Here is a 19,748-nt window from a genome sequence, read left to right on the forward strand (position 1 = left end):
TGGATTGGAGAATTTGGTTGTAGCCTCTTATGCGGATTTGGCCTTTCCTTTTTTTCTGTATGTGTGTTTCTTGGAGCATTATTACATCATACTTCTCTCTGTGTAGGAAGTGTTCCGTTTTTTTCCTTTTTACTGGCGAGTTCAGCCCTCTGATGTTATACGTTAATATTTTTAACCCCATTCTTTCTTTTGGGTCTCCAGTCTCACTTGTCTTTTATCGTGTGGGTCGCAGTGGTGTACTTTAATGCCGGTGTTTAAATCTTTTCCCCTTTGAATTTATGCCTCAACTCCCCCCCCTCCCTCCCTCCTTCCCCCCCAACCTTTTCCCTGAGGAGGGCCCTGGGCCCTATGGTTGCTCGGGCGTTCTGCCTTTGCTCGATGCCCTCTAACGACTCAGGTTTATAGTTTTCGCAGAGGGTCCTAAACCCTGCTTGTGTCCTATGGATCCCAAGGATGTCCCTTGGCTCTGCCGCATCCTCGTGTAATCACCTGCCCGGTCAGCTATTTCCCCTTTCTATGCAGCTTCTCCCTCCGGCTTATCTTTGCTTCTGTCCTTTGTTCCTGGGGTAATATTAATTCAGCTCCGGTTTGCGGGATTGGAGTCTTGTTCTTCTTCTCTCTGTCTGCCATCCCCTCGGCTCTCGCCTTCCTCTGTGGAGTTCTCTGTCCTTTGGGGATTCCATCTCTTGTTCTTGCCTGCCCAGAATCTTGAGGCCTTCCACGCATGTTGTGATGTGATGTTGTCATTCCTCCCATGTGAAAAGGAGACCAAATGGGAAGGTCCATGTATAGCGTATTTGTTTCTCCGTTAGGAATTTTGTTACCTGGGACATCTCTCTTCTCTTTCTGAGCGTGGATTGTGCGAGGTCTTGGAATAACTGAATTTCTTTGCCATTCATTCTTATTTGCTCTACTGTCCTGGCTTTTCTCAGAATTTGCTCCTTTTGTGTGTACTGTGTCATTGCTACCAGTACATCTCTTGGGCGGGCTCCGGGTTCTCCCGTTCTTCGGGGGCCTACTCTGTGTATTCTGTCTATTTGAATTTCTTCCCCTGTGCCGTCTGTAAGTATGTCTAGGAACACCTGTTGTACTGCAGTGCGGAGGTTTTAATCCACCACCGTTTCCGGCATATTCTTTCTTCTTATGTTTGAACGCCGGGATCTGTTTTCCAAATCTTCACATTGTGTTTCTAATTCCAGTGCTAGTCGTGCTAGCAGGTCTTGTGCTTTTGCGTGTTGGAGAGTTTCCTCATCTATATTCTGGACCGTCCTTTCCAATGTATCTGTTCTCTCCTCTAGATTTCCTATGTCCCTCTTCAGTTCCTGGACTGCTTGTTTCATTTCCCCCTTCATGTTTTCGAACTGCGCCTGTGTGGAGGATATAAATTGATCCTGAAATTCCTTAAACCATGTTTTCATGTCGTCTTTCGAGGCCATTTCCGCGTCTTCTTTCTGCTCCGATGTGGTTTCCCCCTTGCCTTTCTGTTTGTTTGTCTGCTTAGGCGCGGTTTTATCTGCACGCCAGAGTTCGGATTAGGTCTTGATCTGGTTTGGATCTACTACTGTTAGCCGACAATGCCTGTTGCCCGTGCCGAGTCCTGGCTTTTGACATGTGCGTGCTCCGTTACAGTTTGGGTGTATTGTGGCGTCTTGTGTTCGCTTTTAGCCTTGGAGTTTGAGTAGGAACTTATGATGTTCCGTGTGCCCCTGATGCCTGTCTAGGCTCTGTCGACTGTTATCTGTTGGGGCGAAGGTTTTCCCGCTTCTTAAGACTCGTATGCGGGTACTCCAGCAATCTGTGTTTGGGCTCATGGGGAGTAGGCAAGGTCTCGGGGGGGATCCTTCTCTGTTGATTCTTTGGGGTACCAATTCTGGATCCCTTATGGTTGTGGTTGGCCCCTCCAATCCCGTTATCTGTCTTTGGTCCTTGGTGAGTACCACGTTATGATGTGGCTGGGGGGGGGGGTGTTTCCTTCTGTAGCCGTCCCTGGAAGATTGTATAGTTTTCCCTTCTGGAGGGCGTTGGGGGGCTCAGCCGCTCTTTTGTGGGTTGGGGGATTTGGGGGGGGGGGTATCCCCGTGCCTCTGGGTCTTATTTGTGTTTCCCTTCAGGTTTTGGGCTGGGCCTGCGTCCGATGGTTGGAGGGGGGGGCTTCTCCCCTGTTTCTGGGCCGGGGTCCGCGGTGAATATGCGTGTTGGTTATAGGGGCCTTCCTTGCTTTTTTCGGGAGGTGTAAGGTTTTATTAGTTTCCCCTCCCTTGTTGTCGTGTATTGTTTCTCCCGTGTTTGCTTCCCCGGGGTGGGTTGCTAGGTTCTATGGGAGATGCGGCTTCCGCCTCACAGCAGCTGGGTTCCCTCCCCAGTTTGTACCTGTAGCTCACTGTCGGGGCGGCTCGGCTTGGTGCTTCTGTCTCTTTCTGCTCTGCCCGTGGAGGCCACCTTCGCTTCTCCTCGCTGGTCTGGACCGCTGGGCTGCGTTCCTTCTTCCGCTGGGTTGGCGCCTTCCTCCGCTCCACGCCGCGTCCGGATCCGCACTGCTGGTCTGCCCGGGTACCTCCGCCGGACTCCGCTTCTCTCACCCAGGTCTTCTTTCTTTGTCAGCCGGGTCTCCGCCTCGGGCTGCCGCGGAGACCGAGGGCTCCTTCCTGCGCTCTGCTTCCCCTCTGGGGTTCCACGCTGCTGGGCTGCTTGGGGACCGGCTCACTGGGTTTGCTTCTTCCTCTGTGGGCGGGTTCGTTCAGGGCCGCTTCCTCCGAGGTTGAGTCTGCTCTCCTCCTGGACTTCGCCTTCCGCTGCGTGTTGGAGGGTGGCTACGCTTCGGCAGGCTAGATGTGTGCAGGTTTGTGTTTCTTTATTATTGCGGCCCGAGCTAGGGGACGGAGCTCCGCTCACGCACGTCTACCCGGCTCAGCCGCCATCTTGGAATCTCAATGTGAATTTTTGTAACAACATCATTTTGGAAATCCATCTTCATCTATGGACTTCAGTTCCCATAAAGCCTCAAGTACTGAGAGGAAGAAGAGGAGGGAAGAGTTCATGCAGAATAATCAAAGTCCAAAGACCAACGTGCGGACTAGTTGTTCCATTCATCTTAGATTGCCTGTGACATTTAAAAATGGCAACCGTGGTGTTCACAGACACAGCACGGGAGAGAACTGCAGAGAAGACGGTCACCTGTCTGCAGAGGTTCGCGAACACAAGCTACAGACATCGGCTTGGCGGGAGAGAAGGAGAAGTGCAGCCAGCTTACCTGAAGGACTGCAGTGCACCAAGAAGCATGACAGAGCTGCTGGAGGTATGGTCGAGTCAGGAGGCGGCGTTCTCCGGTTACGAATGCAGAAGGAAGCCAGCAAGTCGACGCGGAGCCGCAGTGAATGCTGAAGAGACGCCTGCAGTGCCTGAGAAGCCAATCAAGGGAAGAAGGTTCACAGCAGAGGCACGCTGTGAGTTGGGAATGCCACAAACCACTGGTGAGTCGACCCAAGGCCATTGGCAACCCCGAAGCGTACCAATAAACCAGAAACTAATTAAATGAAGTATGTGAGATTGACATTTTGAGCAATATTGAAAAACAATTCCAACACAGGAAAATCCTAATGTTAGATCAAGGTTTAAGAACAGGAAGATTTGAATACCAACAAGAAAAAGAGCAACAACGAAATATGAATAATCACATATGTGTGAAATGTCTATGTGGGGGAGAGCTGAAGCAAGTGTTACCCTAAGCAAATACATTGGACAAAACAAAAGCAAATGCTAATGTGTCATATTGAAAGTAACAGTAAAGTTAATAAGGCGAAGTCCTGGTAAAGAGAAGACACCAAGCAGTGGACATGTGAGGGGAAAGATACCTAGAAGGGGAGTATACCAGGGGATCTGTAATACCTCCAGTGAAAAGACTGAACCATTGTGAAAGGATTCCTGCCAGGGGAGTATACCAGGCAATCCATTGAAGTTGTGAAAAGATTGAAAATTGTGGCAAAATACCTGGCAGTGCAGTATACCAGGGGATCTAAGAAGGCCATAAAGGGAGGTCCTGGCAATCAAATACACCAGGCCTTTAAAAATTGTATAAAGAACTTTAATACTTCGGGGAAGATACCTGGCAGGGAGGTATACCAGGGAATCTGAAGCACCTATGATTCCTGGCAGAGGAGTGTACCAGGTAGTCAACCAAAGAAGAGATGGATAAAAGAAGTCCTGGCAGTCAAAACTACCAGGCATTTTGAGAATTATGGGAAGATACCAGGTAGGGAAGTATACTAGCGGATCCAACAGAATTGTAAAGGAAAACAGTGAAACAATGAAGTTTACCAGGGAGTCTGGAAAGTACACCAGCTAAATCTTTAAGTTTACATAACACGAACTTTGTGAAGCCCATAGAAAGATACTTTTTGCTACAAAGGCATTGATGGATGTTTTGAAAGGCAAAGTGTGAACAAGAACTTTCTGAATCCAGGAGAAAAGCATTAAGGAACTGTTGTTTAAAGAGAGATGATTTTCAGTGGCCTCAAAGAACGGGGGTTTAAAAGAGACACTTTGGCCATCCTACTACAAACTCAGGGGAAGGGAACTGTCCTCTGGTTTTTAAGGATTTCTCCTTGGAAAATACTTTTGGATTTATTATTTATGTTTTGATTATGAACACGTTTTCCACTAAACATATGCCAGAGATATTTCCTTGCATTCTTAGTTGTTTGTTTCTAGTGTGAGGGTCAGTTTAGAATGTTTTTGACACATGGACGGTTTCTACATTACTAAATTAATTGACACAGACTGATTCTTAGTTTTAGTTGCTTAAGTGGGGTACCTCCTTCCGCAGGATCGGTCTAGAGAGGCATTTTTCCAACCCTTTTAGTTGCAATAAAATGTCTGAGATGAGAATAATGCAACTTTGTATCCGCCTCTCATTTCTGACCCCTAACAGTGCATTATACGAACACACACTCTATATTCTGTCATCATTTCAAAGTGTCAGGCAAAAAAGTTTATAATTCAGTGTTCCCTGAGAGTATAAGTATAGTAATTATCACACAGATTGTATAGCCCACCCATCATCATTTGTAACTGCGCTCAGGAAAGTTCAAGCAAGAAGTGTGCCGAGTGAAGAAATCGTATTCACTCTGACATTTCTTTAAACGTATCTTTGGTCAATGACTTGGACATAACTGTCTATCCTCTTACTTGCAGAATTCGTAGTAACCATGTTCACCTTTCTTTACATGCCAAGGTCAATGAGTCCAAGCATACGTGAACGTGACTGTATTTCACAAAGATATAAAGGCGAATGTGGTTAAAAAAGACATTCTTTCATATCACATGCACATATTAAAACATGAGCAGACTGATTACGTTAATTGGAGTCAGCTGTGACACAACAATTTTCCACTGATCCGGCTGACCTTACCCCGGCGGTGCTGGCCTCTCCCTGGCAGTTCCTGCAGCTTCCTTCCAGGTACAGATAGGAGCTCTTGCTGACTTCATAAACCGCCTGGGCCTTGCATGAAACGCACTTCAATGACACGATGGGCATGGATCCCTTCTTGATCAGCACCTGGAAGAAGAGAAGGCCAGCCCCGGTCACCAGCTGAAGAGGACATACTGACATCAGTACTGCTGCAATACGGCGAGCAGCTCTTTCGCAACCAGCATCAAAGTGCTGCACCATACGTCCAGTCATAGGCAGGTAGGCTCAAGTGCTTAATTTGGGAGGGTGTGTGCCAGGGCCCAGCCCTGGCACTTATTTCTAAACTCTGGCACTAATTATCTCAGACTCAGTTTGATTATGATGCAGTGTTTTGGTAACTTTATTATTTTAACTGCCAGTGGCATAATGAATACCTATAGAATTAGAGCAAAATATAAATGATGATTGTGTTTAAAGACACACTTAAACATCTGTCTCATGTCAAGACACAAGTATTTTATTTCATGTGTATGTTTATTGGTTATTTGTGAATGACACATCTGTCATAGTGAGTTCAACCACACTAAGCCAGTGGGAGTTTCAGCTTTAACCTCATACATGTTGACACCCTGAGGAGCAGCCGTGGGTGGTGGTAACAGTGGGCGGGGAGCTGCTCATCCTGACGTATAATGGGAATATTAGAACATATTTGAGCCCCTGCACTTGTTCTTTTACAAATGAAGCACTGGCAGGTTCCATTCAGTTTCTGCAGAGCATGAACAGATTTGGTAAAACAATGATTTGCTGTCACAAGCTGCGCAGGATCACAGATATTTTAGATAAGTATTTTAGATATGTATGCTTATAGATATCGAAGGTTAATACTTTAAAAAACGAAGCACACATTGTGAATAGTCTAAAGAGGAGTACATCGTGAAGGATGTAGGCGGCCTACTTAGTGACGCACTCGGAAAACATCCTGAGGGCCAATGCAAGAATGTGTGTCACCCCCAGGTGAAGAGCCATTTGGTGCCCCTCCCCAGGTCCCCAACTCCTACTTTACAATGGGGCCAGATACGGGTTGGTAGTGCGATAAATATTAGGGCAAAAACTGCCATATTGCAAAAGAAAGTTTGTCAATATATTTTTGCACAAGGGCAAAGGGATAGGATGAGAGCAAACTTTGATCTGGTGCAAAAATGCATTGCAAGAATTCTTTTTTGCACTGATGTACATTTTGAAAGGTATTCAATGATGCAATTGCTGACAAATCTCTCTATGACTTTAGAGTGGTGGGGTAAGGGAAAGACCGGCCAGTAAAAAAGAGGGGCTGTTTAGGCCAGCAGTGGGTTTCTTTAGGCCGGCTATTTTGAAGCAGGCTGGGAAGAAGCATGATGTGAGGGTGCGGTTAGAGAAAGAAGTAAGAAGAGATGATAGGATGGGGCTCACTGATTATGTGGGGTGCAAAGTGATCAAGAGGAGTACAAGATGGGTTTGCAGAGGTTGGGTAAGAGTTCAGTGGGAAGGTAGGAGAGAAGAAAGCGGATAAGGTGGGTATAGCATATTCTGGTGATTTTGGAGGAGATGGAGGCAAACTCATCAGCAGGCAGACAGCAGGATACAGGGTATTTTTAAGGGGGCATGGGAATCATTGCCTGAAAGGTGAAAAGATGGATCATGGTGTTGCTAGCAGAGAGAGGATATTAGATAAGTGCATTTAGAGGGTTTGCAGAGTCAAGAGCAAACGTATGGGCAAGGAAAGTGTACTTGCAGACAATAAAAAGAGGAAGGGAGTGATCTTTGCGCAAGTACTGTCCACAGCTGTTGAATGGCTGGTAAAAGCCATAATTGAGGATGGGGTTGTGGGTGGGAGGGTGCGAAAAAACAGGTTGGAAAGGGATAGTCAATGGGGGTAGCCAGTGATATCATCTTATCCCCTGCTCCTTTGGGACAATTTGGCACTTGCTTAAAACCTTTCTTGGTGATCCAATGCACTGGTCTCCAAGAACAAGGGTATGCAAACATTGGTTCTCCAGGTGTTTTGAACAACAACTCCTATTAGCCCAAGCCAACATAGTCAATAGTGAGGGACCATGGGAGTCGTCGTCCAAAACATCTGGAGAGCTGCAGGTTGCAGATCTATGTCATCAAATAATAATGCATCTGCTTACATATATGCATGGTATCTTTTTCCACGATTCCTTTTTTATAAATGATGTGCTTGCATATGTGTATGTTTGGGGCCTTTATGGCCCGCTCTCTTAGCATGATGGTGTCTTTGGTTACATTAAATCCTAGTTATCTTATACCTTGCTTCCTTAGGGTAATGATGCATTTGTTTCCATCTACACTATATTCTGCCCTCAGACGCTATTGTCGTGTTTTTTGGGCGATATTGTGCCTTGCTCCCGTACTGCCATAGGATAACGAAGGGTTGTCTCACACCATGTCCAGCTCACAATATGTGATCTATTGCTTAGAATATATCAGCTTAACACACACTGTCACATGCTCCTCTGTGCCTCCCATTCGTTGTCAACACATCAGGATACAATTCTGTTGAAATTAGACCCCTTTTGTGTTTGAGACGTAAACATCACTTAAAGAGTTTAATTAAATTCCCTGAATTATACTTACTGTCTGATTGGTGGATTCGGGGTTCCGACCTGGCTTACTGATGGTAAGGTCAAAGGTGTACTCAACACCAGCCTCCAGTTTGTCTTTGGAGATAATGATTATGCCACCATTATTCAATTCTGTATCACACCATGGCGTCAAACCCTGCGAAAGGGAAGACATGTCAAACAATGCAATTAACATGGTGACTACCTACCAACTGAGTATCATAAGGTACGTTTACCAATCTGCTGCACATTACCATTTGGAAAACTCTCACCCCAAGATTAAAAGAAAAGTTGTCACAAAAAGTCATGAATTGCACTTGTGAGGATATACTGATGTCAACCCTTTGCAACAAAAGTCCCTCAATCTGTGGACTTTCCCCTCTTTTGAAAGAAGACCTTCATGACCTATCCCACAAAGGAGGAGACTGGTTTGGAATTCACGTTCCTTAAGGGGCTATAAGTCTCAGGGATGCCTTCTCTGCTCACCTGCATCTTTCCTGTCCCCATTGCCAGCTTATGAAGGGTTCACTGCCTTAAAAAGTTTGTCATACTCCCTGAAAAGCACTGGCCAGAGTGTGGCCCCAGACTGAGAAATCCCCACTATCCCCACATATTGATTTTGGTTTGTTTTAGTGCTAGGTCAACTGACAAAAAGACCTGTGGCTAGACCAAACAGGTGCAATGTGGTGAACTGTAAATGACAGGCCTGTCATTTTGCCAACATTAGGTCCCTCTGTTCTTCTATTGGGTACTGGATATTACCACATACTTTAGCTGATTGGGCACCCACCCCTGAAGACAAGTCTAGAAGAAAACAAAGACCATGTTAAAATACAAAATGGGTGATGGGATAAATTATGTATGTACAATTTTTGGACTCCCTGGACAGACAACCACACATATTATTTGTCAGATATCTCGGGAAGTGAGGTTAAATGTTCCATTGATTCCTTTTCTAATGTTATTTTCTTATGTGCACATTTGTCTTCAGGTGTTGCTGTAAAAATATGTGGCATTCAGGCACAAATGTAATCCAGGCACATCAGGGAGAGGGTAGACTTGTGTTTCTATTATCTGCTAGGGAACTGGCTGAGCTTTTGACTGCATAGATCGGAATTTGCTGTGGAATAAATTATCATCTTGGGAAATTCCACACAGTTTATTAAACATGCTAACTATTTCCATTCTCACACATCCCTTCAGATATGATAAGAGACAAAAGGATCCTTTACAAACAAGATTACTGTTTGCACAAGTTTATGGTAGGGGAGTGTTTCGGTCCCTTGTCTTTTTAACTTGTATATATCAGACTTACATGATGCACTACAATATTGCAGGGGCATTTTCACCAAAACATGACAGCCTTCCTTTAGATTGGCTTGAGTATGCCGATGATATCCTTTTTTTTTGGATACTACTTCCATAGGCTTACAGAGGAGCGTGAACAGTTTTGTTACCTTTGCATCTAGAAATAACCTAAAAGTAAATTCTACTAGGACAAAGATTATTCATTTCAAAAGACACAGGAAATGTGAGGGACAAATATGGAAGAAACATTTTGGAAGAAAATACTGAATTAGTTTAGTTAGGATTTTTAACAGCAAACAAGAATCAAATAGCATTTAGTGCCCAAATGAAAGTCTTATTAAATAAGTATGTAAAATTCTCTATGCAACCCCTGCTTGAGTTTTACAAGGTAAAAGTTATACCAACCCTAATTTATGGATTAGAACTAATTGATGCCAAAAATTGGAAAATGTTTGCGGTATTGGAGCGTCTAATTTGGCAGTCAGTGTTAAAATTACGACCGTCCCTGCTAATAGAACCGATTAGGAACAAGTTACTTACCTGTAACTTTTGTTCTCCAGCATGGGTCTGGCATGGATTCACATGCTCATGAATATTCCCTGTCGTCAGGCTGGGTATCCTCGGTAAAGAAAAAATCAGTATCATTTTAGTTTCTGATCTGTCTTTCTTAGTAGTAACCAATCACTGATCTCTGGGTCATACTGCCCCCAGGCAATGACTGCCCTCTCCCTAAGCCCCGCCTCTAGCAGCCATCCTCAGATTTGGTAGCACGCCAAGTGGCAGTATGACCAAGTGAAGAGCCGCAGAGGGGTAGGTGGGAGGGTTCGCATGTGAATCCATGCCAGACTCATGCTGGAGAACAACAGTTACAGGTAAGTAACTTCTTCCTTCTCCAGCATGGGGTCTGGCATGGATTCACATGCTCATGAATAAAAGAATACATAGCAGTATACACATGCACAACCATGGGAGGTGGCAAAGGCTCAACATTAAGCATTACATACCAACTGAACATTAAGCAATTCTTACCTCCTCACCAGGCTCACCTTAGGCAAACAGGTTGCGCAGTACTGCTTGGCCGACCCTGGACTCCTCCCTGGAGTCCCGATCAATGCAGGAGAATCTTGTGAAGGTGTGCGTCGACCTCCACGTAGCAGCCCTGCAGATGTCCAACAGGGGCACACCAGACAGGGATGCCATGGTAGCAGCGATCGCTCTGGTCGAATGGGCTCTCGGACGGCCGGGCAGCGGCCGGTTTGCCAACCGGTGACAGTGCATGATGCAGCCGGAGAGCCATCTGGAAATGGAAGACTTCGAGAGAGCCTTCCCTTGATTCACAGACCCAAAGTTCACAAACAGTTGTGACGTCTTCCAAAAACTCTTCGTGCGGTCCACGTAGAACTTCAGCGCTCTAGCTACATCCAGTGAGTGCAAAGTCCTCTCGGCCAGCGTCGAAGGCGACGGGAAGAAAACTGGTAACACCAAGGGCTCGTTGAGGTGGAAGTCCAACGGCACCTTGGGCATGAAGGAGGGGTGCGTCCTCAGCACCACCCTCGTGTCATGAAAAGTCAAGTATGGAGGCTTGCAAGATAGGGCCTGGATCTCTCCTACTCGTCGTGCGGAGGTGATGGCCACAAGGAACGCTGTCTTCCATGACAGGAACTTCAAAGGCGCCGAATGCATAGGCTCAAATGGGGCCCCCATGAGCCTGGTCAGCACCACATTAAGCTCCCACGCCGGGGGAGGAGCCTTCACCGGCGGGAATGATCAAAATAGTCCCTTAATAAATTCCTTCACCAGGCGATGAGACCACAAGGACACCTGTCCCGAGATGGCAGCCAGATGTATTTTGATGGAGGCGTGGGCCAGTCCAGCTTTGGCCAGCAACAGTAGGTACGGCAGTACTTGAGGGGCCGTAATCCGCAGAGGGTTAATCTGTGCACGGCACCAGACAGAGAACATCTTCCATTTATGACCGTAACACTTGAGAGTTGAGGACGCCCTGGCCTTTGCAAGAACCTCTCTGCAATCAGCCGGTATATCGTACCCTCCAAACTCTAGTGCTGCAGGAGCCAGGCCTGCAAGTTCAGCGACTGTGGGTCGTGATGGAGAATGGCGCCTCCTTCTCTGGAGAGAAGATCCGCGTTTGCCGGTAGCTTGACTGGTGGGGACGTTGACAAGTCCAAAAGGTCTGGGAACCAGATCTGCCTCGGCCACGCCAGTGCGACGAGGATCATCCTGCACCTGGACTTCTTGAGCTGGTTGATGAGGCGGAGCAGCAACGGCAACGAAGGGAACGCGTATAGAAACAGGCCGTCCCAGGGGAACGAGAAAGCATCGCCCATGCTCCTCAGCTGTGGGAACCTGCTGGCGAACCTCTGGCACTTGGAGTTTGTTACCGTCGCAAACAGGTCGATCTGGGGTTTGCCCCATCGTTGGAAGAGCCGATCCACTTGATCCTGGCGCAGTTCCCACTCGTGGCACGAGCGCAGCTCCCTGCTGAGTGAGTCGGCGATGGTGTTTTTTATTCCTGCCAAGTGGAAGGGAACCAGAAACATCCCCTGGGCGACGGCCCAGTGCCACAGATCCTGGGCCTCCTTGAATAGGGCTGGAGATCTGGTGCCCCCTTGCTTCCGTATGTAGAACATCGTGGTGGTGTTGTGGGTGAAGATCCTCACCACCTTGTCCTTGAGGGACGGAAGGAACGACTTGAGAGCCCAGAACACTGCTCGGAGCTCCAGAATGTTGATGTGAAGAGACCTCTCCTCCGGAAGCCAAAGGTCTCTTGCGTGGAGATCTCTGGTGTGGGCCCCCCAACCCTCCAGAGAGGCGTCCGTCGTCACTGTCTCCTGAAACGCCGGGGTTTGAAAGTCCTTGCCTGTAGTGAGGTGAGCACGGGTGCCCCACCATAGGATCGCCCGACGGAACTCCTCGTCGAGAGGGATCCTGTCCTCGAAGCAGCCCCTTGCCTGAAACCAGCGGGTGTCGAGGAACTCCTGTAGCGGACGCATCCGAAGTCTGCAAAGGGGTACAAGATAGATGCATGAGGACATCCTCCCGAGGAGGGACTTGATGGACCTCACCCTGGCCACGTCCGTGGCTAACAGGTGCTGCACCTTGCCCAGGATGGTCTTGGTCCTCTCCTCTGAAGGGGAGGCCAATTGCCCCACTGTATCGAGCTTTGCTTCCAGAAACAGTGCTACTTGCGATGGAACCAGGTGGGATTTGGGGTAGTTGATGGCGAACCCCAGCTCCGTGAGCAACTGGATGGTCCTCGCCGTGTGTTCGACAGCAAGTTCCCTTGTCCTTGTCCGGATTAGCCAGTCGTCCAGGTAGGGGTAGACGTGGATCCCCTGCAAGCGCAGCCGTGCCGCCACTGGTGCCAGGCACTTGGTGAAAACCCTGGGTGCCGACTTTAATCCGAACGGTAGGGCTCTGAATTGGTAGTGGCGTCCCTGAACCACAAACCTGAGGAACTTCCTGTGCCGTTTTAGAATGGGGATGTGGAAGTAAGCATCCTCCAGGTCCAACGACGATAGGAAGTCGCCTTCCTCCAGCTGTCCCAGCACGTGCTGGAGGGTGACCATCCTGAATTTCTGCGCCTTGATGTATTTGTTTAACCGACGCAGGTCCAGGATGGGACGCCAACCGCCTGTCGTCTTTCTGACGAGGAAGTACCTTGAGTACACTCCGGTGCCCCGGAGCCTCTTGGGGATGAGCTCGATGGCACCTTTCTTGAGCATCCCCCTTACCTCCAACAGCAGTTGAGGGACGTGATTCTCCTACCTGGCCACGGGAGGAATGTGAGGGAAGTTCTTTTGGAATTCCAGCGAGTGCCCGTTGGCCAGGGTGTCCAACACCCAACGGTCGGTGGAGATGGACTCCCACACGCTGACGAACTTTGTCAGCCGGCCTCCCACCGGGGTGCTTCGGTGGGGGCCCAACAACACGGCCGGGTCAGTCTTGCTTGGAGGCGGCCTTGCTGCCTTGGACTCCCTGGCGACGACGGCAGGATCCCCCTTGCTTGCCGCGACCGGTGTTGGCCTCCTGGGAAGAGGAGCAGGCCACATGCCGGTAAGTGGAGGAGGCACCGCTGGATCCTTTGGAGGCACCCTGTCTGCCTCCGGAGCTCCGAAAGGGCCGTCGCTGTTGAAGCACCCCTAGGGCCCGGGCCGTCTCCGAGTCGGTCTTGATGGCCTGTAGAGACTCGTCCACCGCCTTACCAAAAAGGTTGTTGCCGTCGAACGGCATGTCCAACACTCTGGTCTGGACGTCCTGGCGAAAGTCTGTCGCCTTGAGCCATCCTCGTCGTCGGAGGCAAACTCCGTTGCCCAGTTGGCGAAATCCGGTATCGTCAATGTCCGTTGCCACGGTTTTGGCGTGATCCGAAGCTACCTCGCTGAAAAAAAATCTGAAGATGGCTGCCACAGGCGGGGCTTAGGGAGAGGGCAGTCATTGGCTGGGGGCAGTATGACCCAGAGACCAGTGATTGGTTACTACTGAGAAAGACAGATCAGAAACGAAACTGATACTGATTTTTTCTTTACCGAGGATTCGTGGCCTGACGACGGGGAATATTCATGAGCATGTGAATCCATGCCAGACCCCATGCTGGAGAAATCCAAGTTCCAATGAATCTTGAGGCTTCGTCCTCAAGTCAATAAAGGATTCAAGTCTTAGGGCTCTCTTCCCCAAGACTTAAATTCTCCACACGACAAAAAGTAGAAATGGTTCCAGCCTCAGGGTCTCCTTCCCCAAGACCTAAGTTCAGTAACACAAAACTTTTCTTTTATCTCTGTAGAGGTGTTTGCCACTCATGAGCCTTCTTTTTATGGTTGATGGATTGGGTATAAATTGTGATTATATTCAAAAGCAACTTGAAAGACTTAGGGCCTCATCACAAGTCTGGCAGTAATCCGGCGCAATTACTGCAGAGTGGAAATAGTCTTACCGTTGGGTTGTGCGGCAGAATTAGCGCTGCATCACAACCTGGCGTGAATGCACCCATGACTCCGGTGGTAACACTATTAGGGCCTGGCAGTAACTGTGCAGAAATAAGGGTTACCGTTGAGAAAGCAGCGCTAATAGCACTACCGCCGGCGATCCTCACGTCACCACCGGGACGGCAAGCATCACAGCGGCCATTTTGAAAAACACAATCCATTAAATATCTCCACTTCCTGCAGCCATCCAGTCTTGGTGAGAAGCAAAAATGTCCCAGGAGAGGATGAGAGGCAAAGTGGCCGAACATCGCCTGTGTAAACCGAAATTTAGCCAGGAGGAGCTGGTGGTACTCACAGATTAGGTGATTGCCCACAGTGAGGAACTTTACGGCAGTTGCCAACGACGACCACTTGGCAGCGCAGGACAGCCATCTGGAATTCCATCTGCCAGAAGGTGACAACAGTTTCCAACGTACCATGTGATGGAGAGGACTGCTGCAAGCCGTGGAATGACCGGAGGGTCAGCGTGCAGGGAATGCTGTCCCAACACCGCCGGGAGTCCCTGGCGACTGGAGCAGGCACTGTTGAGCTACTGGTCCTCATTGCCTGGGAGGAGAAATGCAGCATGGTGCTGCACCTCAAAGGGATAGCGAGTTGGTAGTGCAGCGGCGGGTGCCAGCAGCCAGGAGGCAGGAGGTGAGTGAGCCCCCACCCCCAAACACAAATGCATGCACACATGATAGCCCAGCATAAAATGCCCCAGCGGACAGTGACACAAGTCAGCAGACCCTGAAGAAGGGCATGCCAGCAGAGCAGAGTGACGAGGTAGCACATCAGCCACCCTCCACAGCAGCCATGGGGCAGGGCACCAGGGGCACCCATGAGCATCACAGCAGCAAGAAGGGCAGAAAAGTGCACCAAATAAATCCCATGCGCACCAAACCCCTACTGACACACCCTGTGCCAGCGGGATTGAGGTGCGTGAGCGACCACAACACTGTGCAGCAGTCACACCAGCATGTTGCATGCCCAGTAGGCCTGCCCTATGTTGGCATGGCAGACAAGCCACAAAGAAGTACATGCCCCACACACCGACATGTGCCCAGCCTGCCAATCACTGTGCACCACAGTGCAGCCCTACTGGTTGCACAACAGTGCCTCATAGAGCCATGACAATGCAATGTACTAAGCCACCACCCACCCCCACCATGTGAGTGCCACCCAGGGAGGGCAAGTGGGGCCATGAAGAACCACAAGCATGCATGTCAGACGTAAGCTGGCCCAGCATGGACAACCTGCCCTATCCACACACAGGCAAAAGACCAAATGACCATGTGTCACACACCCATCACTTCAAGCAACCCCATGACGCTGGGCCCACATGCATCCCCCATGACACGCCATGCCCATTTGCCCATATCTGTACCATATCAATTGTGCCTTGCAGGCTAACTCATATGGGGGAACCAAACCTGACAACTTTTCCTTTGTCCCCTAGAGGCACACATGCATCTCCAGAGGCATCAGAGGAGGAGGAGGAGGAAGAGGAGGAGGAGGTTGCAGGCCCATCAGGAAGCAGTGCTTCCAGGCCCTCATGGTCTGCCTCTACCGCCACCATCCCGCATAAGCCCACACAGGCCACACCAAGGCAGATGTCACAGTGCGTTACGCCGCAGCGGAGCAGGGTCAAGGCAATGCGCACACCACAGGCTACCAGGAGCAGTGCAGGTCACACTGCACCCACACACGCAGCCGGAGGCACAGACACTGCGGCCACACCTTCTGGAAGGGTAACTGCGGAGCCACAGGGGGACACCAGTCCAGTGTCGCCACCTGCCGAAGGGCCACACTCCCCAAAGAGCCCTTGACGCTGCCAGCGCCAACGCTCCCCGGAGAGCCCTCCATGCCGCCAGCACGCATGGACTCCAGAGCCGGACGTTGATACTCCCTTGTATGGCTCATCTGAATCCATCCCTGGGCCAGTGCATAACCCCTAACCCACACAGCACACTCCAACATGCAGCATGCTGTTGCAGAGGCTCGAGGACATGGAGCGTAGATAGCAGGAGATTGGTCACACGCACTCTGCACACCTGCAGGTCATTTGGTTCAGCATCCAGGAGGCCACCCGCAGGGTTGTGCGTGCCAATGGCGCAGAACAGGGCCGAAACAACAGCCAACAAGTCTGCCCTGACACTGTATGCCCAACAGGTCATGGAAATGACAGAAAGCGTCTCTGCACTGGCAGAGGCCATCCGGCAAAGCCCAGAGGTGCAATGCCTGTAAAATATGGGGATAGGCTCCATCTCATCCACCTCAACCACACCTACAGAGGGATCACAGCAGGGCACACTGCAACGACAGTCACAGTGACCCCTGCACCCAAAATCACATGCGGCTGGCCGGAGAGGGGGGGAGGAAGAGGCCACAATTGTGAAGGACTCTGGGACACTGATTGCCATGAGTGGCCATGCTGGGACGTTGGTGGTGGGACGGGGGTTTGTGTGATGGGGAGTTGGTGGTGGGAGGGGGCAAGGAGAATAGTTGGGGCACTTCATTGCATAAAAATCTGTTTCACTACATCAATGTGAGGACATTCCTGATTGTGTCATTGTCCTGTTTATTGTTTGGGTGGTGTCACACAGTCATGCATGGCTTGTGCCATGTGAAGGAGTGAAAGGAATGTGCCACCAGTCCCTTGCGTGCCAATCTCCCATCCCTCCCCTCATCTCTGGCAATGCATGCACTTGCCTCAGCCACAGACACTGCTTCCTCATCCTCTGGGGGAGACATGTCCACATCAGGGGGTAGTGGGTCATTTCTCCTCAGGCAGATATTGTGCAGCATGGGACACACAAGCACAAATTGCGCCACTTTCTGTTGTGCGTACATCAGGGCTCCACCAGAGTGGTTGAGGCAGTGGAAACGTGCCTTCAGGGGGCATGGGGTACATTCGATGCACACACGGGTCCTAATGTGGGCGTGGTTGTAAGCATTATCCTGCAGTGTTTGTGGATCACGCACAGGGGTCATTAATCAGGCAGCTGTGGAGATACAGTGTCACCTACATGGGGGGAGACAGGCATTAGACACAGGGCAGGGTGTGGGGATGGACACACACTGTATCAGCTCTATGTTCTACGTGTGCATTCACAAGGACCTTCAGTTCACGGCATGAGTCTATTCCACGTCTGTGCACGCAGTGTCACTTATGTCATGCATTGTTGGTGCTACACATACACCCTGTTCCCTTGCAGCAGATGTTACTTTAAGGTGTCTGTCGGTGACATGTGCAGCAGACATGGTGGCTGTCATGTGACAGTGTATTTCCACCATGCGTGTGGCATGCTGAGTACCCCATGGGCCCACCCGGTGCCTGTGGTGCCAATGGTGGACATTGTGAGTTGGCTGCACATGGGTGCATGGGTGTGGTACTGGCAGGGTTTTTGTTGTGTCAGACAATTTGGCCATTTGTCATCATTGATCTGGTTAACGAGATAATTCGGGGTAAACTAGACAGTAGAAGCACTTAGGTTTCTGAGTCAAGTGACAGCTGCAGACCAATGAAAATGTAGCCCCTGAATCTCTTAACATACAGATAAATTCAATACACTTTCCCGGTTTTGCGCTTATCCTTACAAGTGATTCACCAAATCATTGGTCAATAACTATTAACATAGAAGATTGATCATCCACAAATCTGATGGCTATCTAGAGAGCAGAACTTACAACAATTGAAGAACTATTATCTAACTTCGAACGAAGGGAACTTGAGAGTCTATTCATAAGACAATAAATGAGGAACACATTCTTGAATGTATAAAGTAATGCCTTGCAAACGACCAAAGGTCGAAACATGTGTCGGCAAGATCAAAGAATTTAACAACTAATAAAACTTGATTGAAGATCAATCTTCTATGTTTATAATTATTGACCAATGATTTTGTAAATCACTCGTAAGGATAAGCGTAAAACCAAGAAAGTGTATTGAATTGACCTGGTTAGCGCATGTTGCATTGTGGTACGTGTGGTCATGTTGGTGTATATGGTTGCTACTGTATGTGTACTACTGCTTATCCATGCAGGTAGGTCAGACATGTGCATGCTCCCAGGCCTGTTCTGTGACGATGGTGCGGGAGGGGGTGAGGTACAGATTTCCCATTGACTTGTCATGCCATCCTTTGTGTAGTCATTTGCACCCCAACCCCCTATTTGGGCATGTGCTTCATGGTGCATGTGTACTGGCTTTTCTACTTACCCACTAACCCGGTCCATTGTCCTTTGTGCCTCTCAATGTATCCTGGCAGTGTGCTGATCTGTATGACTGTGGCATTGTGGGTGGAACCAGGGCAGCGGGCACAGAAGTGGGCGAGGTACAGGTTGGGGTTGCAGGTCACCTGCACATTCAGGGAGTGGTTGTGCTTACGGTTTCAGTACACTGCTTCTTGGGCTTGGGGGGCCACCAGCGCAACATGGGTACAGCCCAGGGCAGCAATCGCATTTGGGCGATGGCATGGTACCGTGCCTTCATGGTATTGACCTGGCCTGGTGTGGTACGCTGTGGGATGTGGCATTGCACTTGGCGCAGGAGGGCTTCAAGAACTTGGCCCAACACTGTACAGAATGTGGGCTGTGCCATGCCGTGCATCATGCTCACAGAGTGCTGGATGGTGCCAGTTACACGGAATTGGAGGATGGACAATAGCTTCAGCAGTGGGGGCACAGCTGTCTGGATGTTTTTCCTGCTCCCTATGTCGTCCTGTATTGTGGTGGGAAGCTCTGTTCTGGTCTACCTGTTGAGGCGGTACAGGGTGACCAACTGGTTGTTGGTGAGGGTCCAGGATGAGGGCCTAACCCTGGGGATCGCTGCATGCCTTGCCTGTGCTCTCCTCCCTCCCCCCCTTGTACTCCCTGTGCCCTGGTCTGGTTGTCCTGCCTCTCTACTTAAAGCTGCAGCATGAGCAGCTGCATGTGCCAACTCACAATGGCCAGTGGCAGCATGGTGTTGGAAATAGTGTTTGGGGTAGGGGTGTGACTTGTGTAGCCCTCTGGGCTGGATTGGGATCACATGTGGCTTAATTTCAGGCACCTGTGTTCATCTGCCTCCAGCTGAAAGTAACTGCGCTCTGTTTTCAGCTGTATTAGCGCTGGCTTTCGGCGCTAATATCGCCAAACATGGACTTGTGATGCGGCTGTGTTTGGCCTCGTATGGCTGGATGTAATAGTGTAGGCAGTAATAGCGCCGGCTCATTTTACAGTCAACGGTATTAGTGCTGGCTCATGATCCGGCAGAGTGGTATGGGCTGCGCTAATTCCCTTACCGCCACTTTTAAGGGTTACAGCCAGACTTGTGTTGAGGCCCTTAATTAGTTCTGCTTCAAAGGTAATTTTCTGCGATATGCAGTTTTGGGTTTCATTTAGAATGTTAAATTTAACATAGAGTTCAACACTTAATAGTCTTAGTTT

At 49.4% G+C, this 19,748-nt stretch overlaps 1 protein-coding gene across 1 annotated transcript in view; it reads right to left on the bottom strand.

Moving 5' to 3' along the window:
* The window catches only part of PKD1 (polycystin 1, transient receptor potential channel interacting), a 1,742,473-nt gene that overhangs the window by 976,438 nt on the left and 746,287 nt on the right, over positions 1 to 19,748 (bottom strand). Inside the window, exons 16-17 of the mRNA XM_069647332.1 lie at positions 8,045 to 8,188; positions 5,408 to 5,554 (exon numbers count right to left, since the gene is read on the bottom strand). Of these exons, the coding sequence (XP_069503433.1) occupies positions 5,408 to 5,554; positions 8,045 to 8,188 (291 nt within the window). The remainder of the gene's footprint in view (positions 1 to 5,407; positions 5,555 to 8,044; positions 8,189 to 19,748) is intronic.

This window comes from Ambystoma mexicanum, chromosome 2q (genome assembly GCF_040938575.1).
Source record: "Ambystoma mexicanum isolate Mex_15411 chromosome 2q, UKY_AmexF1_1, whole genome shotgun sequence".
Taxonomy (NCBI): Eukaryota; Metazoa; Chordata; class Amphibia; order Caudata; family Ambystomatidae; genus Ambystoma; species Ambystoma mexicanum.